At 38.6% G+C, this 26,152-nt stretch overlaps 3 protein-coding genes across 3 annotated transcripts; all 3 read left to right on the top strand.

The window, feature by feature from the left end:
• The first annotated feature begins 268 nt into the window (after positions 1-268).
• LOC146392287 (uncharacterized) lies at positions 269-2,605 on the top strand. Its single transcript, XM_084944789.1, has 2 exons — positions 269-523; positions 1,517-2,605. Exon 2 carries the CDS (start codon positions 1,519-1,521, stop codon positions 2,284-2,286), a length of 768 nt encoding a protein of 255 aa, XP_084800915.1. The 5' UTR covers positions 269-523; positions 1,517-1,518; the 3' UTR covers positions 2,287-2,605.
• Positions 2,606-11,606: 9,001 nt separating this feature from the next.
• On the top strand, positions 11,607-12,861 carry LOC146392286 (C-X-C motif chemokine 6-like). The gene is made up of 4 exons (XM_084944777.1): positions 11,607-11,791; positions 11,908-12,028; positions 12,302-12,379; positions 12,546-12,861. The coding sequence occupies exons 1-4, from the start codon at positions 11,728-11,730 to the stop codon at positions 12,601-12,603; spliced, it is 321 nt and encodes a 106-aa protein (XP_084800903.1). The 5' UTR covers positions 11,607-11,727; the 3' UTR covers positions 12,604-12,861.
• Positions 12,862-16,246: 3,385 nt separating this feature from the next.
• On the top strand, positions 16,247-24,922 carry LOC146392285 (putative monooxygenase p33MONOX). Its single transcript, XM_084944765.1, has 8 exons — positions 16,247-16,420; positions 17,850-17,967; positions 18,101-18,285; positions 18,467-18,578; positions 18,786-18,913; positions 22,653-22,789; positions 22,913-23,088; positions 23,722-24,922. Exons 2-8 carry the CDS (start codon positions 17,940-17,942, stop codon positions 23,925-23,927), a joined length of 972 nt encoding a protein of 323 aa, XP_084800891.1. The 5' UTR covers positions 16,247-16,420; positions 17,850-17,939; the 3' UTR covers positions 23,928-24,922.
• Positions 24,923-26,152: the final 1,230 nt, after the last annotated feature.

The following is a 26,152-nucleotide window of genomic DNA, read 5'->3' as shown; positions in this document are numbered from 1 at the left end:
GTTTGTTTTGTTGTTTTCTTCTCTTCCTCTCTTCCTCTCTCTCTCTCTCTCTTTCACCACCCCTCCTTTGCTACATCTGTGTCTGAGTCTCCTTCCTCTTCCCTCTTTTTTCTGCATCTGTTTTTCTCGCTCCATCAATACAGTCAGCCAGAGACAGTGCTGGGGCTGAGGAAATGGATGGTGTGTCTATTTTTAGAAGCAGGGAAGGAGGGCAAACCAAAAGTAAGCGAGGGAGAGAGGGAGCAAGAGAGAGAGGGAGGAGGAGGAGGAGGTGGAGGAGAGGGAGGGGGGATGTGAGGAGAAGATAAACCTGCATTCTGCCTCTGCCGCTGGTCAGAGACAGTTGAAGCTTCACAGCACAATTAACAAGCAGCAGCAGATGAAAACAGAGGATCGTAAATAAAATTGAGGAGACAAAAAAAGAGAGAGAAAGAGAGCGACGGATGCAGGCTGCTATTTAAAGCTGCACCGGGAGAAGGGACAAGAAAAGATTCGGCGGACTCAACAAAGATCATCCGTAAAGGTGAGTGTGAAGGCAAATTTAGCAGAAAACCTTTACATTATTCCTGAGAATGCATGACGAACACACACACAGAGTGCCTGTTTTGTGCTTCAGCCTCGAGCTGCCGCCGTGGATCCATTTTTAGCTGTTGTATACAGAAGGTGTGGTCTATATTTAGCAGTGGTTACACCTTGGAAGAAACTGGGAGAGGCTGGCATTTTGGTTTGGCTTGCGCTATTTTTGTCACGAGGTCAATACAAGCATATATTGTGGGCTACACTCGGGGTTATAACAACTCGGCGCTCCACATTCTGAAACAGTTTGAGGCTTTACGTGTCTGAGATCCCACGAAACAGTCTTCTGTGTGTGCAGCCTCTCGCTGGGATTGTTTGTATATTGAACGGTCAACACACACAACTCCAGAGTAAGCAGCGCACGGTGCCTGAAATGAAGGGAAGGGAGAGGAGAGGCTTCTATGTTTACTTGGTTTTATCGATACAGCCAGCAGTTGTAGTCGGGTGTGTTTTGGGAGCTTCGGGCAATGTGAGCAATGTCCAGATGCACATTATGTCATTAGAAAAACACATTAGACTGATGAGGTGATTAAACAAGAGGCTTTTCAAAAGAAACTGAGGAAAGATTGTTGCAAATACAATGCAACACAACAGTGTGTACAAATGAGAAATTAACTCCAGAAGTTATAAGTCAGTTCGTGAGATAATAGTGCACAGATTAATTTTTTTATCTGTATCGTGTGGAGACACATATAGCAAGTTTCGACATAAATGACACACACAAACAGGGCACTCACTTTGTAAACTAGGAAGTAAGATTGCATACGCTGCTCTGACCCTATCAGGAATGTGTCACATCTATCAAAATATCCAGTTTTCCAAATGGTGATTATATTTTCCTAAAGGATTCCGCTTTTTTGAGACTTGGATGCAGTATTTCACATTACACAGTTTTTTTCCCCATCTAAATGAGACCTCTCCCGTCTTGTCTTTCTCTCAGCTATGCGGCCACGGTCCAGACTGCTGTCCAAGAGGAGACTGACGCTGCCCACAATCAGAGAGGGCAGCGAGGAGACGGTTAGAGATTTGAACGAAGCCAACACTCTCCATAATGCTGGTCACTGCCAGGCTTTGTCATCGGAGGACTACCTCCTCTCCATCTGCCACCTGGCCCACCCCACTTTTCCCAGCCGGGATGTTTCCCCGGACAGTTTCCACACACAGCAGCAGGACACTGCGCAGCAGAAGCTGAGGCCATCGTGGATTGAATACAACCCGAAAGAGGAGGCACGTGCTGCTGATGCGCAGCAGGCAGAGGGGAAAGAACTAAACAGACAGCTGAAGTTTGGCAACTCTGACCCTCTTGAGTATATTTATGGACACCAGAACAGCTTCTCTACCCTCTCTGGAGGTAGGAGGAGAGCATTTGTCGAGGGGAGGTTTATGAGGCAGCACGGCAGCGTATGGGAGAGCAGAGTGTGCGTGCGAGCCCACAGCATTGCCCTTGGTTCAAATCCAGATTTCCCACAACAACATGAGGGCAGTTGCTCTGAATTAAACAGCAAAACTGACACTTCAGTTCCAAACATCTCCCCAAAACACACCTTGGCCAGGTCAGAAGCCAGCATAGCTTGCAGAAAGGCAGAGGGAGAGAGGCTGAATCCAGCCATCAAACAGTCCCTCATCTCTCAGTGGATCTCTGACTGCAGGTTGGCGTGGAGGGAGGCACGCACTCGAGCTTGTATGCTTCCTGCCATTGCTGAGGTGTAACGTGTAAATGGACAGTCAATGTGACATTCTCCAGTAAAATATCCTAATCTTTTGTGTCAGTGCGTGAGACATTGACATTAGGAGACACATAGAAATACACATTTGAAAAGATACAGAGACAAGTAAAGACTACTACAATTGTCCATCTGTAACATTATATCAGTGTTAATATTCACTATTACAACCTTTCTGCTCTTAATGTATGCCAGTGATCATAACAAACCATGAAAATGAGCAATTCTGTAATGTCCTTTTTAATATCTTCCAGTGTTTGTAAATGACATGAAGAAATAAAGCAGTCTTTTGATACTCTCTCTCAGATTGTGTGAAACGTGCTTTTCCCCTCAGCTGCAGGCTTTATTTTCCTGCACACGGAGACCCTTCAGAAATGAACTCCACTCTTGGCTCTGCTGGTGCCAGCGCCGAAGTTTCTATGGTAACTGTCATGGGATCCTGCACTGGTAAACACAAGTATGGAGAGACACGGACAGAGCAAAGATGGCACTGGTGAACCTCAACATGCAAGATGCTGGTTATTTATTGCTGCACTGGTAGGACAGCAACAACGATGCATGCAGTAAGGTATAACTGGAAAAGGTGATGTTGAAGGACACAATGCCACACTAATACATTTTCACATTCCAAAGCACAAATGATCTGCATGTAGAATAAAAAGGTTCAATGAGGCGTGTGCAGAAAAAACTAAACAGGTCATGGCTGTTCTACTAAATAAGAGACACTAGAGGGCAGGCTTCTATCATTACTACTCAAGAAAACACTTTACATAACTGATTCATTGGACATTTTATAACAGTAAATCTCCCGTAAGCCGTTCTTACTCTCTTTATTGTACATAATTATTTTCAAAGACTGTCAGTTTAGGGATTTAAGGGTCAAAGACAAGGTCATAACTGTACTGACAACCGAATGTTTTGGCCTTGAGTCCAAGGTTGGATCCAAAGAAGGCTGTATGCTTTCAAGGCCAGGCTGTTGATATTTAATACATACACCATCTGTAACCTAAGTTAAAAGGCGACTATAAAGTAGAATAATACTCCATTGTTTGAGGTCAGGGGCAGAGGGTCAGTTCCCCTAAACCAAGCAACCCCCCCCCCCCCCTTCATTAGTGTACTGTACTGTGCAAAAAGTCTCGAGCTACTCATTATTAACTCAAGAAGGTTATGTTTTTGGTTGTGTGCGCTCATGTCATCATTCTGCCTGTAACTAAACTTAACTAAACTCAAAAAGTTTTGAATGAAAGACTTTATAGGGGTGTAGATAGGAGTCATATTAACAATCCATTCAAACCCGGCTTACAACCACCAAGGTCTTCAAGGTCAGCTTAATAATTTATTGATCCAAAATTGACAAAATGCCTTATAACTTAAAAATTTAGATTCTTACAAGACTGATGAGTTGTATAAGGATCTATAATAGCATGTCTTATCTGACCTCTGACCTCTCCTTGAAGGTCAATAGACTGATCTAAGTGTAAAAGTAGTAATAATTCTATATAGAGCTACTTAAAACTATGTTTCTTATTTCACTGTTTGTATTGACAACATATCAGCATATAGGAATCATATATGTGGATTCTAAATATCATGTTACTTTATTATGACTTTAATATGTACGTTATAATAACAGGTTACAGTTTAAACACAATACAATACAATGTTCCTGCATAAGTATGTAGATATACTACATTGTATGTATACTGCTTATACATGCTTAAAAAACAAATAAAATTTCTGATAAAAACATTTTTTTTCATTTGATGTTTATCATTAATTTTCTAAATAAATTTTACTAAACATTTAATGAGTTCTATACCTGTACTATATCCATATAGATAAAAAAAAAATACAAAAAATAATTGTACTCAAACCTATGTCAAGTAAAGGCCTGCACTTTGCACTTGTTTTTGCTGAACTACAATCTGCTTAAAGCATCTTTAAAAAGAACAAAGAAACAAAATGAATGTATAGAAAATACAATAATGAAGTAAATGAGGAGAGCGAGCTTGCCTGGCAGACGTCTGAGGGCGTCTTGTCTCCTTATATTTTCCTTCCAAGCTTTAAAGTGGTTTCGAGTCATATTTCTCAGGCTTCCTGAGGGTGTTTTATAAGTTGTAGACCTTTGAAGCAGTGTGGCAATGTGATGTGTTTATAGACATAGAAGAGAACAAAAGGCAGAAGAGTTTTGATGGTCCTAGTAATTAAAGAAATTAGAAGAAAGCTTTTCTGACAGTTCAGCCTGTGTTGAAGTTGATCGTACCAAATATTAATTTTCAAGCTCATTAGAATTGTAAAAACTCAGTTTTTGCCTTATATATTATATTTGCTATTTCCCATTTTCCTAACAAAACGTGTATGGAAACTAGTTGGCTCAAGACTTTTGCACAGTGCTGAAGAAAGTACTTTATTCTTTTAGCAAATTAACTGAACAATTTCCGTGTTTTTACACATAATGAAGCATTCTCTGCGGAGCATTTTTTCTTGTGTTGATCAATCGGGGTTACTAGAAAGTAGCAGCAGTGACTATGAGTACTGAATACAATTATTGTGACTGGAGGAAGTAAAGCATTTTAGTTCTTCCGTACACAATATTTATATGAGCAAAATAATGCCAAAAAAGTTGCTGATTGTAAGGTTATTTATTTCTCTGAAAGCAATATTTTAAACCAAATATCAGATTTTTTTATAGAGTTTGGGACTTACTGGTACTATGGGAAACATTCTTATCTGCAGCCAGATTATCATAAACATTATTATTACTGTTGCCACTTCTTATTATTGCTTAAGTAAAAGAAGAAGAGATTTGTTGGGGGGAGAACCACAAGTACCCCGAGGATGAGATATGTTTTAATCAAATATATATTCGCTGTATATAATACTTAGTGTGTGTGTTCTGTTAGTGAAATTCAAAGTGTGATCTCAGTTTGTTGTGTGTTAGATTTCTATGTTCAGTGTTACACATGCAGTATCATGTACTTTCCCTGGTGTTGATACAACGTTATTATAATGTTATTATAACTGAAGAATTCTTTCAGCCAAAAAAAGGAAGAAAAAAAAAGAAAAACACCATAAAAACCATAAAGGAAAGAAAAGATGTGTCAGCGTTAAGAGGGAGAAAGATTTGGTGGTTTTTGACATGCTGCATTTCACACTTACCTCAACAGGAAGATGAGATCTATTTGCATCAAACTGACAGTTGACTGCTAGTAAATTATTAATAATTGTTATTATTATTTAGATTTTTGGTGTATATTTCAGACCGTGCCTCAAAGGGTTGCTGATTTTAGTTTTCAAAATCATATTAAATTATTTTCTTCATAGCTAGTGTTTCAGTAAAGATTTTCAACTGTCAAGACCCAGTGTGTGATTTTAGTGTTCCCTTAATTTCCCTTGTTTTTGAGCAGTATAAATATACCTTAGTAATTTACTAAGGTTTTGTTTTGTGTTTTAGGCACACTATGGTACCAGGTCAGCAGCCTGTTAGCCCTGCAACAGACTGGTGATTTGTCCAGGATGTACCCCGCCTTTCACCCTATGATAACTGGGATAGCTCCCCCACCCACCCAACCACCGCGACCCTGATAAGGATAAGCCGAAGCGAATGGATGAATGGATGGACTAAGGTAACTCTTCCTTATCAAAACTGTTTTCTACTACATATTTCAACTATATAGTACCACTGATCCATAAACAATTAAAAAATAAGGAAGCATCTTAACCATGTTGTGGAAAAAGTTCACCACGCTTGGGAACCACACATACACATGTGAAACTTTTCACAGGATTCTTTGCGAGACTCGTGAAAAACTCCCCATGATTCAACAGCTCGTTGAACACATTTAACAGCATCAAGTTGACACGGGTTTTCGGTATGACTTTTGAAAGATCCGTCTGTCACATTGCTGAGGAATTTCAACGCCCTCTCTTTACAGTGCTTCTTAAGTTAATTGAGGTTTGTCGGCATTTGTTCATGCACAGCTCTCTTGAGGCCTCTCCGAAGTATTTCAGTCAGGTTGAGGTCCAGCTTTTGCCTGGGCCATTGGAGCACTCCAATTCTTTTCTTTTTCAGTCTGCTTTTTGTTTTGTTTTTTGTTTTGTTTTTATCAAAATTAATTCATTATGCAAAATGTTTAAGAAATAAATGTCCATGTGTCTTTGTCTGTTCACACAAACATTCAGAATACAAGTTCATCTCTGTGAGAATTTTTAATTGTTATGCAAAAAGGTTTAATGTTCTCTTGTAATGTATCATATTACCACAAAATGTCAAAATGTTGTACCACCAGCCACAGAGCTGAGAAGGAGTGGGGGTGGGGGGTGGGAGGGTTGGTATCCAGTGCTGTTTTGAGCATCATAGGCTTGTTGTGTGACCCAATTTCACCCAAGCTTTGCCTGTCAGACGGATGACCTCATATCTGACTCTATAAGACTTTAGCATACAAGGATTTCATGGTCAATTCAATCACTGCAAGATCCCTGTGGCTGCAAAACAAGCCCAAATCATCACCCCTCCACCACCGTGCCTGACAGCTGGTACGAGGTGTTTGTGCTGTTATGCGTTTGTTTTGTAGCAGACATGGTGCTGTGCATTATCACCCAACGTCTGCACTTTGGTTTTATTGGTTTCATCTATCCAGATCCATCTATCCATTGTTCCAGAACTCTTGTTGTTTGTTCAGATGCTACTTGGCAAACTTTGGCCACGCTGCCGTGTGCTTTTTAGAGAGAACAGTCTTTCCCAGGCAATCTTTCCAAACAAGCCGTACTTGTTCACTTTTTCTTAAATTATGCTGTCATTAACTTTTCTTTCTTATTTTCTTTGTTCTTTGAATCCAAACCTGAATGCTTCAGAGCAGCAAACTTTCAAAATGTCCGCTTTTATAGGTGTGCCTGCACTTGCTTATGATGAATGGCTTGAGTGCATCTTATTTCCTATGGAAGTGTCAAGTTGTACCATTGTGTACTTTCTCCTGACTACATAAACTCTTGTGAAAACTTTCGTTTACATCTTCTCAACCTTATGAGTTTAGATCACGATCTAAACAACAAAGCCTGAAGCAACGGCTTTTATAAAGTTGTATTTTTTTTTTTAATTCAAAGCCTTTGAGTTGGAGTCTGCATGACTTATGTGCATAAAACGGTTAGAAAATCCCTTTAAATTGTTTCCTCTTTCCTTTTCCACAACAAGAAATATTGTTTAGTCGCTTTGTATTTCATCATACCTCTACTCCTAATAAGAAATATCACTTTTTAAATGAAATGAGAAGTGCAACCACGCTGGGCTTGTCTAGAAAGTTTGTACAGGAAGAGACTCTGCTGATGTTGCTAGTTCCTGTTGGTTTATTCCTATACGGGGTCACACATTGTGGTATTCACCACAAGTAAAGCGGCACACAGCCTCACAAAAAGGAAATATATTCTTAATATGTAAGGTTGGCAATCCCCTTATATACACAAACTCACTTTGACCCCACTACCATTAGGGCTAATAGGGAGGGGAAAAAGCCACTTTCCATTTATGTTCCTGGCCATATCTGTTCCACCGCTCTCCGTTGGACTGCAGCTGCACCACATTTTTGTCCCTGTGCCAGAATATCTGAAAGAACAAGCTGTACCCACAAAAGGGAAAAGCCATTAAATATTAACAAAAAGTACATATAAAATATTCAAGCGTGCTAAGTGCACGGAAATACAGTTAATCTGCGTTGGAAGCACTGAATAAAAAAGCGTGATTTCTAAATCTCTCTGTGAGAGCAGGTTTTGATTTGATTCATAGTTTTCTACACGTTATAAGCGCTTCTGTGTCGTTTTAGAGAGGTCACATTTGCTGACCAAGCGACTACTGGTGTTCAGTCTGGCACCGCAAGAAAAAAAGTCCCCATTCTCGCTTTTTATTGGAAGGGAAGATCCCTGTGTCTTAAAATAGCATGCCTCCACTTTGACATTTGTTTGAATCTTTGGTTTAATATTTTACATTTAATCTCCGAATCCAATGATTTTTGTTTTTTAAAGATCTTTTTGCATGCAACCTCTCAGAAAGCCCTTTTAAAATTGTATTACATTTTAAATTAAACATTACAGTGCTTGAACCATCATTTCTGCCCCCAAAAACAGATTTTCACACTTAAGTATTGAAATCGATGTGAATGATTTGGATTGCAGCAGCCCACCATCACGGGACATCACCCACATCACCCCAGACGTAGACAGATATGTCAGAAGTTGCAGTAAGTCAAACCAAAACCTTCTGCATGGCTGCAAACGAGATGCTTTGTAGTTTGGGTGAATGCCAAACATGTTTCTGAAGTCCTCAGAGTTGACATTTTAGAGACATAACCCCTTTGATTAATACTATAAACACTAATTTCATCCTCCTTTCCTCATTTTTTAAGCTGCTGGTTCTCTACATCACAGCTTTTACAGGAAACTAATGTGAATTCTTCTTATTACATCACTTTCTGTTTCATTCTAGCTTTCTGACCTTCTTGCAGCTGAAAATAGGTTATAAAAAAAGAAGAAGAAAATAAAAGTTGATTGAATTTCAGTTTGCCAAGTGTCAAATGAAAAGGGAAATAAAACTGAAACTCCGAAGCTTTCTTTTGAAACCATATTTGCTCAAGGCTTTGATCTTGGTGGCTTTTCTTATCAGATCTGATCAGATTTTATCTGGTGTGTCAAAATCAAACCAAAGACAGAAGGCAGATAGTCAGATAAGTCAGAGATTACCGATTTATTCACACCAGAAATGTCACAAATGCACAACTACCGCTTACTACAAATGGAAAGAAATAAAACAAAGCTGCGTGTTTTTCCGAGCACTCACACCTTTCTCATTTGGAGATGAGAATGCTAAAGGTGTCAAACCACTGATGCATGTAACATCATGCCCTCGTGTTGCACAAAAAAAAAAAAGAAAGAAAGAAAGAAAGAAAGAAAGAAAGAAAGAAAGAAAGAAAGAAAGAAAGAAAGAAAAAGCCTACATGTTGTATAAGTTGTTCAAATATCTGCCTTTGTTATGATAGCAATAAAAAGAGAAGGATTTTTATTGTATTATCATGTGATAGTATTTTTCTGATGTTTGAACATTAATAAAATGATATAATTAAAGAAAAAGTTTGTTTCACTTTATTTGTGCATTTGCTCCCTATTTAGCTCAGATATATATATATATATTTTCTGGTTTATTCAATTAAATAATTTCATTAAAAAATTCCACGAAGCTTGATATGAAGGAGGAAATGTTAAATCCATTATTATTTTGGGGCAGAAAGTTAAAACATAAAATAAAACACAACTTTAAAAAAGTTATAGGAATAAAGCAGGTAAGCTAAGCAACTAATTATTAATGCAAACATGTTTTTTAAGCAAATGTTAGGATTATATGAAATGGTACATTGTGGAAAATGCACGTGTAAGTGAACTGTATGTTTAATGGAAGCAGAAGTTGTCATTTTTTAACTGTGAAACACTTTAATCTGCCCCCATTTTTTATATATATATTTTTTTTCAGTCTATTATGAATTTGATATAAAGAACATGAAATTCAACATAATTTTCAGCTCTCACAAAACCATAGCCAGTACATCTAAATAGTGGCAGCTTTCTAGTTTGTTAACCAAGGCCTTGAGAGCTTATTTTATGTACAGCATGTGTGTGTGAGCTTTCAATATCCGCTGCAACGCCGATGTGTTGCAATAACTGCAACTAAATGTTTCCTGTAAAAGCTGCTTAGTCCAACACACTAACTTATCCCTCCATTTAGAATGGCTACAGCTCTGGGATATTTGACAGTTTGCTCACATTAAGTCTTCTAGAGACAACTGATACCCCTGAGAACTCTTATTTTCCAGCAATGGGCTCTATAATGTATTATCTTTTCTGCATTAAGTTTAAACTCACAGCTTACTTAGTTAGATATACCTTACCAGGACCTCATTTTGCCTTCAGCAATTGTTTGCAGCATTGATTCAACACGTTGCCAAAACATTCCCCACAGATTTTGGTCCATAAATTAACACGACAGCATCACACAGGTGCTGTAGATTTGCCAGCTACACATCCATGATGATCTAGTGGACTGACATCTGACAGATGAGGAGGCCATTTGAGTACGGTGCACTCACTGCAATGTTCAAGAAACTGATGTGAGATGATTTGAGTTTTGTTACACTGCTCAACTGATATCGAGGGGCCCAAATAGTGCCAGGAAAAGATTCCCTACATCATTAAACCACCACCAGCCTGAACTGTTGACGCAGAGCTGGATGGATCCATGTGCCCATGTTCTTTCTGACCCTATCACCTACATGTTGACTCATCAGACCAGTCAATGTTTTTCCATCTTATGTTATGCAATTTTGGTGAGCCCATGTAAATTTTAAGCTTCAGGTTCCTGTTGTTAGCTGACATGAGTGTCACTTCTTGTGGTCTTCTGCTGCTGTAGCTCATCTGTTTTGAGGTTCAATGTGTTGTGTATTCACAACAAATGCTCTTCTTCATACCTTGATTGTAACAAGTGGTTAAATGAGTTGCTGTTGCCTTGTATCACCTCGACGCGACTAAATCATTCTCCTCTGACTTCTGGCGTCAACAAGGAATTATCCCACAGAGAACTGCTGCTCACTGGATATTTTCTGTTTTTCAGGCCGTTCTCTGTAAACCCTTGAGATTGTTGCTCAGGAAAATCCCGGTAGATTAGCAGTTTCTGAAATACTCAAATCAGCACAACAGGCACCAGCAAACATGTGACATTATAACTCCTAAATTACCTTGCTTCCTCATTCTGATGCTCCGTTTGAATTATGTCTACAATCCTAAACGCACTTATTTGGTGCCATATGAATATTTAACATGGCCCAAATGTTTTTCCTTTTATTTCTCACAGGTTAGAAAGGTTTCTCTTCTCACATGACCTAAATGTTTTGATGGTTGATGTGGGGTTTTTTTGTTTTGTTTTGTTTTTTGTTTTGTTTTGTTTTTATCAAAATGAATTCATTATGCAAAATGTTTAAGAAATAAATGTCCTTGTGACTTTGCCTGTTCACACAAACATTCAGAATAGAAGTTCATCTGTGTGGGAACTTGTAATTGTTATGCAAAAAGGTTTAATGTTCTCTTGTAATCTATCATATTACCACAAAATGTCAAAATGTTGTACCACCAGACACAGAGCTGAGAAGGAGTGGGGGGGTGGCTTTTTCTATTTTGTGGCATTTTTGAGTTTCACTTTCCACTCTCAAAAATTTCCCTTTGTCACAGGAAAGATTACGTATGCAGCCAAAGTAAGTATTTAAGAGCCCACTCTGAGTCGAATCCTCACAGCACTCCTGTCAACAATCAGTCTTTAATTGTTGCAAGTCTCTCTCTGGCTTCATTATTATCTTTGCTGCACGTTTTCAGCACCGGTGTCATCCTGAAACCAGCAATGTCCACCCTCATCAAAGCGTTTCTGCTCCTGGCTGTCATGGTCTGCATCTCCCAGGCCCAACGTAAGTTTCTTTCTTTATTTGTCCTTTCAGATGATTTAGATTCTTGGTTGAAATTAAGCAAACTTGAATTTGTGCACGTCAAATATTAATTTCTTTTTCATTGCCTTCTTTTCTAGTCAAACAATCAGGACAGCAGTGTCTGTGTCACCGTGTCAGGAATCGTATCAGCATGAAGACTGAAATAAAGGACATACAGATCTACCAAGCAACCATCTTCTGCAACAAAGTGGAGATTGTGTAAGTTTTTTTTTAATATGACTTTTTTTTTTCATTATTACTTTTGATTAATTCAACTTGAAGATTTGTTAAGCTTTAATAAAGCATCACACAAGAAATTGCATGACAGTGAAAATTAAATGCATCCTAACTAAAAATGCCTTTTTAAGGTAGATAATGATTTTTGAAAAATACTTGTAGGATCAGTGAATTTAAATAGCTTGTCTATATGTATCAGGGTATTCTTAGCTTTTCCATTTAAATTGAACTTACCTCTATTTTCTATTTCAACAGTGTTACCTTGAACAGTGGCCTCCGCTATTGCTTGAACCCCGAACTGAAGGCCGTGAAAAAACTCCTGACTAACATCATGTGAGTACACTTCACCACACTCATCCAAGTTTTACATCCAGTACACTGATTGTCTAAATAATAATGTTAGATTATTAGTGAATCGCTTCAGTTTATAGAAATAAAGTAATAAATGACTTTTTTTTTTCTAATGAGTGCACTGTTTGTTTGTTTTTTGTGAATTTAGAGATAAAAAGCAGAAGACCACTTCCTCCCCAGTGGAACCCTCCACAGCTGCCATGTGATTGTCTTTTAAGCTCTCTGAAAGAAAAAGCACCTCATATGACCTCTGAACCCTCAACAAAGTCACTTTGACAAAAACAAACAAAAACAAACATGGACATGAAATGATTGTAGTTTTTTTTTATTTAATTTTTTTATATGTGCTTATATTTTATCTCCACTCTGTTGTATCCTGTTTTTATTCTTCTGTGTTTTTGTAAATAGATGAATGTCTCTTTGTACTTCTTGATATTTTTTTAATAAAATTTTTAGCTCTTAAAGATTTGTTTCCTCATATTTCATGCCAGTAGGATTTTGTGTCTATACAGACATTTGAACTACTGATCTCTTTAGAATGTATAAACAGCCTAGTTGATGTTAATAAACTGATGATTAATCATTAATTACTGTGTCAGAGGTCAGCAAGCAAGAAGACAGTAGCATATGTGCAGCTATCCTCTATAATTAATAATATCAATTCAACATTAATAAACACCTCAAACACAAAACATTACAAAGTGCTGCATTATTGCAAAACAGTCTGCGCATTCAAAACAGTCTTGCATGTGTGGGACGTGCACATGTGTTTTCCACACTTATTAAAATGGCACAGTGGCAGAATGATTAAGACTTTCCTCTTACTGTAAGAGGTTTCATAGTGTGAACCTCAGCTGGGGTCTTTCTGTGTGGAGTTGGCAGCTCCTCCCAGTGCCTGGGTGGATTTTCTCTGGGTACTCCAGCTTCCTCTCATCATCCAAAGACCTGCGTATTAGGTAAACTCGTGGTTCTAAATTACATGAAGTGGTTAAAGTGTTTGAATTGTACAGAATAAAACACTGTACACTCAAAAATAAAAGATTCTTCATCCTTAAAAGTAACAATTAAGCAAAACGCAACCAAAATATATAAAGTTAAAGATTTGTTTACTCAAATAATTAACCATTAAGAAATATGTGCTTGGTATAAACGGAGTGCATAGTAAATTTCATATTACATTAAATGTAACATATTACATTTTATTTATGTTGTAACATTAAATGGGGAAACTTATATGTAAATAAATGAGTTAAAGTCAGTATTTCTGGGCAGAATTATTTTTGGAGTGTATTAATGTATGGTTAAAAAAATGTGACTTGCAGTTAGAGCACTTGCGTTGCGGCAGAGTTCTGACAGGCCTGTCCCATAAAAAAAACATGCAGACATGGTATGTGCAGTCTCACAATTTCAGTATTCCCAAAAACCAACATTTACCTTGTTTTGAACCACGCTGGTGGATTTAATATTCAGTATGAAGTATGTATGGGTCTGAACAGCCACGGTATATAAAAATTTGAATCATCTTTACACCAGTGTAAAAAAAAATACACACACACACACACACACACACACATATATATATATATATATATATATATATATATATATATATATATATATATATATCTGTATGTATATATATATTTATTTATTTATTTTTTAATGTTTTGGTTTTGTGTATTTTCACTCACTTCAGTCATCAAAGGGCCTGATGAATTTAACATCTGTTAAAATTGAAAATGGGTCAAATTTGACCCAAACAGCATGAAAGGATTAAAAATCAAGTGTGCGCTTTCTCTTTAAGGGCTGTAACTGTTCATATGCTACACCAATAGTGCTATCTTGTGGACCAGCGCTGGTAATGCAAAGTATAAAAATTAAAAATCGTCCATATAATCAGTTGCTTCTATCTTTATCTATGAGATTCTCTTTTGAATTCTTGCAGTAGTGATTGAATTTGAATATTTATTTGACTAAAAACTGATCAGACTTTCATGTCATTTGTAGTATTTTTAAAGAAAATGGATTGATATTGCACATCAGTGCAAAAATAATCAGCATTACTAAAATATGTCTGAGGGAAATGGAAAATATTCAAGAATCTTCCACTTGAATTAGTCTTTTAACATAAACACAGCGGCAACATTTAGCACATGCAAACAGCACAGCGCAGCCAGTCACACCCACAATCCTGCTATACATAACAAGAGGTAGAGGCTAAAGGAGACGAAATCAAACAAACAAACAAGACGGTTGATTTTAAGCAGGTTTGAGTTGCTGAAAAAAATGATATTCTAGAAATATGAAGGTATGAGACCAAAGAATGGAGCATGAATGTTCCCTCTAATTCTGAATTGTATTAATTTGACCCATGAGATGATTTTCATTTATTTTTTAGTCCTGTTCTAGTTATACTTTATTTATACTTTTTACTTATATATTTAATTAGTCCCTTCAGGATCTTACTCTCTGTATTCCACTTTGTCCTCCTCCCATGTTGTTTATTCATGTCTAAGCATTTCCCTGCTGCAGTTATTCTTATTCATGTCCCATTTTAGTTTTGTAATAATTTGTCTTCTGCGTTTCATGTTTAATTTTATTTCACCTCCTAGCTCGTTGCCATTGTCTTCACCTGTGTGATGACCTTGTGTCTGTTTATCCTCCTGTTTTCAACCTCCTGACGTGTGTATAAATAGTCCTGTCTTACTGTCTTTGAGAACTTATTTCTTCCTCTTTCAGATTCCTGCACTTGGTTCCCTTTCCTGCAATCACAACAGCTAGTCCAATTAGAATATTACATATAAAAAATGTAAAATATAGTATGAATTTCTCTCCTGGAGAAACCACAAGTAGACAGTACATCAACTTTCACATTGACTATTCAAAACCGTGAGAGCTTTGTGTGTGTGTGTGTGTGTGTGTGTGTGTGTGTGTGTGTGTGTGTGTGTGTGTGTGTGTGTGTGTGTGTGTGTGTGTGTGTGTATGCATGCTTTCAGCGTCAGCTGTGATGACCCATTTCTGTTGCAATAACTGTTACAAAATGTTTCTTGTAAATGCTGAACAGTCCAAGATGCTGACTCAGAAGACTTGTAACCCAACCCTCCATTCAGAACAGCTTCACCTCTGGGATATTTGTGGGTTTGTGCACATGAAGTGGTTGCACACTTTCAAGCAGATTGCCAAGCATTGAAATTAAGAAGTTAAAGTCTGGCATCAAATAGTACACATGATACTGAAGCTGCAAACAGACTGGGATTACAGGGTCCAGTCAGCAGTCAGCAATGTCCTCACTGACAGGGGTGGCTGAACTTTCCAGAGTCCTATAGGCTGCTATCCACCACACCCTCACCCACATAATTTGCATGTGCATTTCCTGAACCCAAGGGTGACCTTAGCCATCTACCAATCCTTTTACCACGACTAGACCTCAGTCTAACCTTAGCTTTGAAACCAAGTCTTAAACTGCAGTTCCTTTTAAATAAAAGGCCAGGATCTTACAAGGCCCACAACGCTGATCACACTGATCAAGTCTAATCTTTGCAGATAACCCTTTAAACTTCACCATTACTGCAACTCCTCTTATGTAAAACGCTAAAGTTTAAAAATAAAAAGATCTAAAGTTTTAAATGATAAGAATGAATGGGGATTGGGCATTCACTGCAGATTCACGTCTACCAGCAAACCTGCCTTATCGCCTCAGCTTTGAAGTATAACATTCAGGATTGTTATGAGGTGATAAAATATACACAGTAACGATCTTGATCTATTGCACCACACCAAAACATACTGAGTCAAGTTTCAGCGGATCCCTCCGCGGCGGCTTAGGCTGCTGCCAAGGAGGTACGTTCACCGTGACGTGGGCATATGGACTCTGTTTGCATGTCCAACAGTCATGGATAAACTAGCCGGCGAACAAACAAACAATATCTTTTTGTTCGTTATCCCAAATCGGCGCGACAGTGGCAACGAAATCACTGCAGTTGTGGAGTAATTTCAGAGGGACAGTGGGAGAAATCTTCACGGGTGAGTTTTAAGTTTTAAATATGAAGGGATCGTGCAAATTCTGGACAACCTAAAATGTAGATCTTGTATGTATGTATATACAGACTAAATGTATAGCATATTGCAAATAACATCATTTTAAAGTGGTTTAAATGGGCGTCTCTGTTTTTACATGCATGTATTTTTCTCGGAAAACACTGAAGCGTGAGTCATGTGTCATTCCTCATTCATTACAGCTAGTTTGCGTTTTTGTTTTTGTTTTAAATCCCACACCGACACGAGTCAAACATCCCCATGACTTCTTTTCTTTCGGGGGAGGGGTGTGTGCGGGTTTTTTTTCTTTTTTCTTTTTGCAAGTCACTGTATCTGGCTTCCATGAGCGCCGACGTGAACAGCACGATGTCAGCTGTCTGGAAAGTAGACCGGACTACTAAACACCACCGACCCGTGTCTGCAAAATCTGAATTCTGCTGCAATATGTATGAGAAACATGTCACATTCTGAGTTCATTTAAGAGCGCATTCAGCTGGAAAGTGAGCTCAGATCACGGAGATTGGGAGCTAAACAAGACTGAGTGTGGTTTTATTCGACTGAATAGGGAACTAACTAACTGTGGATCAGCTGTCAGACGGAAATGAAAAAGTGTCATTTCCTTGTTTAATCCAGAGCTCAGTTGTGTTGTAGTGTTGTGCGATACTACAGATTGTGATATCAATCTGATACCAAGAAAATACACTAAATAAAGTGTCAATATACCGATGCCGAATATGTTGTAGCTGTGTCATGATTTATGAAAGGGATCATCGTTATTCTGCGATTTCTAAACACATTTTAACATTCACCACATACTCACTGTGCTTTTTTTTTCTTTCCAAAATAATGATTTAGCAAAATAAAAGCATACCTTTCAACTTTTCATACATTTTCAAAACTGTTTTTTTTTTTTACCTTTAATGTAAATATTCCTGTCTCTAAACACTTTTGGGTCAGCTTCTGATGCTTTGATGTGTTAGAAATGCATTAAAAATCTTTTGAAATTATTCATTGGGCTGAATACTGAACTTAAATGATAGAAAAAAGTGTCAATCTTGTCATGCTAGTATTAATCTGATACCAGTACTATCGACATTTGGGTAAATTTGGCCACCTCTGCTGTGCTCCTCTGCTATCAGCAGGAATTTATGTGTGACTGATATTAATGGCGCTGCTGTAATCAGACTCTGTATTTCTATTTAAGGCAGGTCAGGACATCTTGCACTGTGTTCAGTAATTAATGTCTGTTGTGTTTATTTTTTTTCACTTACCCATAATCATGTTGTTAACATATGCATAGAGTACATGTGTAGGCCTACCTTCTTCCCCAGGTAAAAGAAATGACATTAGTGAGCAGTGTTTTACATTCGTTTCTGTGAGCCTAATAACTTTCCGTGTCTGGTGTCATGTGATGAAGTGGTCAGATCTGAGTCCAGCATCAAGCTGAGTGTCAGGTTAACGGCCAAGCTGACCCCACCGTCTCCTGCAGTCAGCTGCTCAGAACATAATGGCCTCAGGACGGGGAGACATTCCAGGTAAACAAGATTTGAGATATGGCACAGTTAAACTGTGAGACAAGTGATTATCTTGTACTGATAACAGAAGTTGTTTCTCTTGTTTATTTGTTTGTTTATTTACACAGTAATGTGTCCTTTTCCTTCATTTCAGTACTTGAGTCCGGCACGCCGTCCTGCCTCATGGGTGCATTATCATCTCCAATTGGAATACAACGACACAATATCAGCTATGATGAGAACATGGATGGCCCTATGCATTCCCCACCTTCTGACTTGACTGTCAACATCCTGTGGAAAGAACCTGTTATCCCACAGAACAGGTTCAGGAAAACTGAGGTGCTCCCCTGTTTACCCTTATTTTCTAACCCACGTTGTTTTGAATTGGTTACCGGAACAAAATGATCCTTGTATTAGTTGCGTGTAAATGCTTCTTGAATGTTAGGAGCGTGCACTTTTGATTTGCTCCATTTCTAATAGCTTGTAAGTGCAGCCTAACACTTAGGATTTGTGTGACTAGGAAGGGAAGAGTGGTGGGAAGTTACTGAGCGTTGAGGGAGCACCATCAGCCAAGTCTCCTGGGCCTGTGGTGAAAGCCAAAGCCACCACTTTAATGAGCTCGCTAAGGATCAGTAAGTCCACGAAAGCAACTTCACTAAACAACTTTATTTAAAAATATAGAGATACTTAACAAGACCACTGTCCACTACATGAATTATGATGCCCAGAACGACTTGGCTCCCACTTAAACAATCTTAAGAGTGTTAGTGGAGCTATGCTGGAGTGCAGCACCTTAAACACACTGACTAGTTGTCTGCAATGTTCCCATAATCTCTCAGAGGAATCCCACAAGAGCCTTGAGGAGTTTGAGCACCAGGCTGGACTAACAGAGTCTGGTTATTACCCTCGCAAGGGCCTTTCTGCTGAAGAGACCCACATTCACAGACGAGGTGATGTCACACTGCCGGTGAGTATTAACAGTTTTAATCACTGACCGCAAGTAACAATGAACTCAAAAGAAAATGCACACCTAAATGTCATTTGTCAGAAGGTTGTTGTTATTATTATTACAAAGCATACATTAAAAAAACATCATAAATCTGACCCTTATCAAATTAAGTTGATGGACTGGCTCAGATATATATTTAAAGCTTGTGCTACAAGGCAGGATTTCATCTTATTTGGGTAACTACAGAGTTAATCCTGGGTTTTCTTCCAAATGCAGATCACCATAGTAACTTATGCTGTGAACGTGACCTACTCTGGGGCAGATTATCATGAAAATTAGAGACCTAGTTTTTTAATAGCTTACAATGACTGTGGTCAAAGGAGCTTGCAAAGAAAAGCGTCTGGACTTCTTTAAGTTTACTTGAAGACGTTTCACCTCTCATCCGAGAAGCTTCTTCAGTTCTAAGGTCAAATGGTGGAGAGTCCCAGATATAAACCTAGTGGGAGTATCCCCCCACAGAGGGACAAAAGGACCCCCTGATGATCTTCTAATCGCCTGAGCCAAGGTGTGAAACTGGGTGTGGGTCCCAATCAGCCAGAGTTTCGGGTGTGTTCATTGTGAAACCTGGCCCCACCTTATCATGCGAATTCCTGAGGTCAGATGGCCCAGGATGTGAGTGGGCGTTAAGGCGTCTGGGAAGGGATCTCAAAACTGGATTATAGATGGCAGAGAGTTGGTGTCGTAAACCCCCGCCTCTGTTCAAAGATGGTCGCTCACAGTGGACATAGATGGCTTCTTTCACTCCTCTTTCAAACCATCTGTCCTCTCTGTCCAAAATGTGAACATTGGCATCCTCGAAAGAAAAGGACACTCTTTCGAGGATGCCAATGTTCACATTTTGGACAGAGAGGACAGATGGTTTGAAAGAGGAGTGAAAGAAGCCATCTATGTCCACTGTGAGCGACCATCTTTGAACAGAGGCGGGGGTTTACGACACCAACTCTCTGCCATCTATAATCCAGTTTTGAGATCCCTTCCCAGACGCCTTAACGCCCACTCACATCCTGGGCCATCTGACCTCAGGAATTCGCATGATAAGGTGGGGCCAGGTTTCACAATGAACACACCCGAAACTCTGGCTGATTGGGACCCACACCCAGTTTCACACCTTGGCTCAGGCGATTAGAAGATCATCAGGGGGTCCTTTTGTCCCTCTGTGGGGGGATACTCCCACTAGGTTTATATCTGGGACTCTCCACCATTTGACCTTAGAACTGAAGAAGCTTCTCGGATGAGAGGTGAAACGTCTTCAAGTAAACTTAAAGAAGTCCAGACGCTTTTCTTTGCAAGCTCCTTTGACTACGATGACCTGGATGACTGAGAACCTTCACAGACTTACAATGACTGTCTTTCCCCTGATTAGCATAATTAAGAAGTATATGTTAAATGTTAACATCTACTTTGTATGAATTATGGGCTGGGTTTTAGTTTTCATACATGCATGAGCAATTCGTTTTTAGAAAGTCACAGAAGAGGACAATATATATCCCCCACCACAACTAGCCACGCACCTACAGGTCCTCAAATTTACTGCTATTTACTGACCTAATTCTTATTGACCTCACAAAGTTACTGAATATCATTAAAGTGTAAAGATCACTTAGTAAGGTAAACTAAGTAAACTTTTACTTAAAGAAACTTGATATGTGCACTTCTAATTACATAACAACATATTGTTAACATGGAAAAACGTCTTGATAAACAAATTACGTAATGAGCTCTGCGCTGGCTCCATAGGCTGTAGTTCTTGCAGTATTGTTGCCAAGCAACGCCCCTGCACAAACCAAACCCCCTCCTTTTTCCTGTTCCCTGAGACGGACCAATCACAGAGCTCCTACCAAAACCAGAAAAGGCCTACTTTGCTGCACAGACTGTATCGTCGTCGTTTTTGTGAAAAATAATCGTCAGTTAAACTGGAAATTATGGACAAAGTGAAAGAAATTGTCGGACCGAGGCGTCAACGAAAAGTTATCATAAAAAGGTTAGTCAGACGTCGCTGCTTTAGTTAACGACAGTCAGGTCGAAGGTGTTGTAGGCCGTTAGCGAAGCTAGCATTCAAACAAACGTATTTATTCGGAACAATAAAAATAAATGATCGGCATTTATCAACTACCGTGAATCTCGCAATACAAAGGAGGGGCTGGTGGTTTGCGTATTGCGCGGTTTGATGGGTTAAAGTGGTTAACCATTGTGTGGTTGTTGGCCTTGGTTAGCACTGGCTAACTAGCAACCAGCAGACATTTAAAGGCCGTGTTGCTTACCGTGAGTGGAAGCTTCAGGTAAATAAAATAACCAGAAAGGGTAACTTTAGGGGCTTGGGAAGCCCTTCGCACTTGCTAAGTGATCGTGATGTAAATATATAACTTGGATAATTACTCTGTTTGCCCCGCACTATCATCATTTTACTATCATGAGGCCTAACGCTAAGAAATGAGGCACAGACTGGTGCTGGCATTATTTATTTTTTTAAAAACTCTTGTATCTATATTGAAACCAGATTTCACACAGATTCCACTTTAGGTGGTGTTTTTGAAAAAGCGTTTTAAGAACGTAACTGTAATAAATGTGTTTTGTCTTTTGTTTTATATACACACGAGGAACAAATCGACTACCAGAGGTTTTCCGTGCGATATGTGTATTTATTTTTTGCTGTGTTAGTGTATTTGTGGTTTTTTTTGTCTTTAGTCTTTTTTTATTTCAGCTTTCTGACACTTTATAAGCTATACAGAATTGTTTGCATGTGGCAGGCTGTTGTTATGACCTCATGTTGATTGTTCTGGCTGAGGGCCAGCCGGGTTCAAGTAGCGACGAACTAGGTTACTGACCCAAGTAATGTGGATAAAAGGCCACTACGTTGCTTTACGCTCTTCATTTGCAAAATGGACACTACCCAGAGTAGAAAGCAGGACCTCATGCACAATGGAGATATGAGCTTGGAAGGGCATTTGCCATATGATTGGGAATATGCCCATACCGAATGGAAACTGGGCTCTGAAAATGTTTTTCAAGAGATTAGTCATGAGCTCAATTTAAGTCTGATGGCAAGTATAGTGGAACTTGGATTTGTATTTGGGGTTTTTTGCCTTTAGTCAAAAAGTAGCTTTTGCTTACTCGGTGCTAAAACTGAAGAGGACTGATGATTGACAAATACATTAACATGGATTTGTTGTTTTTCATAGGTGTTTCAGGGATTTTAATCAATTTTGTGAAAAAGTTGAAGTTATGTAATGAAAGCTTAATTTGGTGCATAACAGTTCTGTGGTTCTTAATGTGTTTACCGCTGTTTAATGATAAATTAAGATGAGTAATTTTTGCACACTTTGTTTCTAACCTTTGATCTGCGTTCCCACCTGCATAACGTAGTCAATAGCAATAGGCTCTGAGGACCTGTGACGTGCTATTTTTCGATCTGCAAACCAAGTAAAACAGTGTTGACCTTGTACATTGCGTATTCAGGGATGTTTGCTCTGTAAATAAAATTAGTTGTTTCACTGACAGATTGGCAAAAGATCATAAAACAACAAACTTACAAACAGGGTCACGGAGGAAACAAAACACCACTGTTTGTGCTTTTGTGCTGGCCAGACACATGTGGGAAGATTAAAACTGTTTAATAAATTTACACTGACAGTGGAGCAGATGGGAGCTTGTGACCTTTTTTTTTTTGTTTTTGTTTTTTGTTTTTCTTGCTGTGCAGAAGTTGAGAATGCCAAGTGGAAACTTTGAGGACAGGCTTACAACATCAGCATCAACCACCCCAAGTGGCACCCCTTCTGTTACTCCCAACATCACCCCCTGCGTTAGTCCCTACTCTTCACCGAGTGTTCATCGCAGGTAGGAACTGTACTGTTGTAAAGCCAGTTGTCATTCAGCAAAGAAACCCCCTTATATTTATACATTTGTGCAATTTCCAAAATGGCTGTATGTTCATGTTGTGCTTGGGTAATGGGAATACAGGAACTGGTTTCATCTGAGTCCTGCACCTTTCCTTGCTGTACCTGAGACCCACAGTCCCAACCCAAGTACAGACATGGGAGGAAATGAAGGAGGAGGAGGAGATAGGTGGAGTTTCTTCGGAATCCGATCTGTGGTACAGAAGTCCCCCACTGATCCTGGCTCTGAAACCAGCACAGGTAAAAGATTTGTGCCCACTCCTGTTTCTGTATCTTCAGTCTTTTAGCATTTCTATGCCGATACTCTGCGAATAGGGTGAATTGTCATACCCCTGAACCTTACATCAAAACAAACTGCACTGACCCTCCCTTTTATTTTGGAGGGGTAGAAAAAAGTTTGTAAATTGATAGCATTTGAAACTACTTCCTTCTAGTCATACCACAGCCATGTTGAAACCACAACCTGCAGAGCTGTTTACAAAGACAGGCCTCACATCACAGAAACCAAAACAGAAAATGTGATCCTAATCACATGTGATAACATAGCTTGTTTTCACTGTAACATGCATATTTTAACTCTGTAAAAAACTAGACCTTTTTGAGACCCTGAGTTTGTCAGAAAGTTCAATAAACATTCCAGTTTTTTTGTTTTGCTTTTAAAGAAAAATTTTCTGGCAATTATTTCGTGGTTCAGGCTTTACATGGTTAAATGCAGAATAAGGTGCAATTTAAAAGTTTTCTTTTAGAAGCTATAACTGCATGTAGGTGGAATATTTCAGGGAAATTTCACACAGTACACCAGTGACACTGTGTGTTTCTCTTTGCAGCTCTTAAGTAATTAATGACATCATCTACCACACCTCTCTCCTGCAGGTTTGTCTCTGCAATCCTATTTTGGTCTGCAGAAATCCTCAACCATGGATGGCACCAACACCCAGGTCAACCTCAAGGTTGATGACCCTACAAAATTTATGCCACCCAAGATTGAAATCTCAGACATTGAAGCCAAGCGGCAAAACCCACGGCCGCATAAACTCAAACCTCGGGACATGAATGTTTTGACACCATCGGGCTTCTGAAGACCAGCTATGTAGCTACTCCTCTGATTCCACATTCTCAATGTTTGTTTGTTTTGTTTTGTTTTTTTGTCTGTCCTCTGGTTCCGCATTTGCCTCCCTGTCTACCTCTGTTCCCTCTGCCTCCATGCAATTTCACTCAAGCTGGGCGGAATGAGGACCCATAGTACCTACAGTATTAGCTAACTAGCAACAGACTGCACTGCTACTCCTCCCCAGCTCACAGATTCAGATCAGTTGCTGTCTGCTGTCTATGCCCCCTCCTCTCGTTCTTATTAGCCAAATAATACAACAAATGGAGTAACTTCATTTGTAACCCTAACATTGGTACTGCTTCCTATTGCTTTGTCACGTAATGGGTGCGTTGGTATGCATCGCCTAGATGTCCTCGTTCCATTGTCAGCGATGGCTTGAGATTAACGTTGAAATATCTTGCCAAATTTTGGGCAGAAGTTGTTCACTTTTAAGACTGCTGATCATGCTAAAGTAGCAAGGTAATTCAATTTATATCTCAGGTTCCTGTCTTTAATAGGGTTTTTGGTTTAAAGTTATGTAGTGCTTTTCTCCATCAGCATGCAGGGTATCGTGGTATATGACTGATATTGTGCCTAAGTCTGCAATGGGTTTGCTTTTGGCATCAAATTTCAGCTTCTTTTTTTTTTTTTTGCTTTTTCATTATATGTAAGAACATCTGTGACCATGTGCCTGCTGACCTGAAGTTATTTCTTTTTTATATATATATGTATTCTGCTTTAAATCAAGGTTTCTAAATTGTAGGTAGTGCAGTTTGTTGGGTTTGCCACTTTTTTTTTTTTTTTTTTTTTTCTCTTTTAAACGTAGGACTGAAGTGGCCATTGTCAACTTTTCAACTTTTTTTGCGTGTGTGTGAATGTGTGACTGAAATTTCCTGCTGTTTTGTTTGGGAAAATTCTGCTAATAAAATGCACAAGGGAGCTCTCCCACTTTCATCTGTAAATAAATCTCATTATGAAACTAAATTCCTTTTTGGTTGTTTCTTTAAAAAAAGGGGGGAGGGCTATTCCCGGTATTTCATATTCAGTGCTCTGTTCAAACAGGAAGTGATTCAGAGGCTCCGAGCCAGATGCATCTCATTCGGTGCCAGAATTCCAGTCATGAATTTGAAAATACTACAGGAGGCACGAATCTATGTATGCTTGTCTCACCAATTTCCCAGAGTTAGAGTAGTACTTTGCATTATACTAAAAATGCAAAATATTGATTAAAATATGAAACTGCTCTTGAGCATCTACTAAAGTGGCAGTTTTCTTTTGTCCCAGTTTCTTAATAACCAATTCAAATATTAAACTTAAAATATGTTTTGGTTTTGTTGCTACAAGTCTCTTATAATTGTTAAACGTTGTCCTAATTCATGGATAGACCAAAGATGAGTCCTTATCTTTATATTTTCTATAATTTTTTTCAGACAGAGTATATCTAACCAGTGCAACCCCCTTACTATGCTACTAAAAGAAGATGCATTTAAAGTTTCCTACATTTAGTTGTACTATATTCATCCTCGACTTTCACAGTCCATTACTGTGAAATACTTTCATTTTTCTACAAAAATGCTACCTGTTACCTGTTACCCTATTAAATATTACAAATATATATTAAAAGTATTTTGTCAGTCTACAAAAAAGTAATGCATCCAGTCAACCCTGATAGATAAGAACAGAAGACATTTAAATTAAAAAATGTAAGAATATAAAAATTATGAAATAAAATAGTTTAAATGATTTTTTTTTTTTTTTTTTTTTTTAGCTTACACGGGTTTAATATATTCCCTTTTTTATAGTTACTTCTTCGAGTGCTGGTGATACGGTTGTGCCAAGCATCTCATTGTTGGTGGTTCATTTAAATAAAACTGAAATTTACATTGAAAAAACTTCATGTTTTTTAGCATTTGTGAAGCATAAATTGTCCTCCAGTTCTGGAATGACCCATTTATCCATTGTGAAATGTATATACGCACTATAACCTGTTCATCATTTCCTTTGCTATTGCACCATTTACAGTCATTACTGTAGTGATATAAAGATATAAACTGTGGCGCAACAACTTGGCACAAATGTTTTACCTACAATTTTTCACCACAAGATGGAGCAACAACTTCAACATGAGCTCACGGGATCACTGTAAGTTTCCTCCTCAGTTTGACTCTCAAATTTCACTGTGATGTTACTCAGACTACTTTGCATTAAAAGTTA

Source organism: Perissodus microlepis, chromosome 2 (genome assembly GCF_051167445.1).
Source record: "Perissodus microlepis isolate ML-2025 ecotype Zambia chromosome 2, ASM5116744v1, whole genome shotgun sequence".
In the NCBI taxonomy this organism is placed as follows: domain Eukaryota; kingdom Metazoa; phylum Chordata; class Actinopteri; order Cichliformes; family Cichlidae; genus Perissodus; species Perissodus microlepis.
This window is presented reverse-complemented; position numbering and strand designations above follow the sequence as displayed.

Bases quoted from the DNA above. Each gene is read 5' to 3' on its own strand.
- LOC146392285 (XM_084944765.1), top strand. From the start codon at position 17,940: ATGGCCTCAGGACGGGGAGACATTCCAG. The intron at 17,968-18,100 runs GTAAACAAGATT...CCTTCATTTCAG, and splicing joins AGGACGGGGAGACATTCCAG to TACTTGAGTCCGGCACGCCG. The intron at 18,914-22,652 runs GTGAGTATTAAC...CTTGCTGTGCAG, and splicing joins GAGGTGATGTCACACTGCCG to AAGTTGAGAATGCCAAGTGG.
- LOC146392286 (XM_084944777.1), top strand. From the start codon at position 11,728: ATGTCCACCCTCATCAAAGCGTTTCTGCTCCTGGCTGTCATGGTCTGC. The intron at 11,792-11,907 runs GTAAGTTTCTTT...CTTCTTTTCTAG, and splicing joins CTGCATCTCCCAGGCCCAAC to TCAAACAATCAGGACAGCAG. The intron at 12,029-12,301 runs GTAAGTTTTTTT...CTATTTCAACAG, and splicing joins TGCAACAAAGTGGAGATTGT to TGTTACCTTGAACAGTGGCC.
- LOC146392287 (XM_084944789.1), top strand. From the start codon at position 1,519: ATGCGGCCACGGTCCAGACTGCTGTCCAAGAGGAGACTGACGCTGCCC.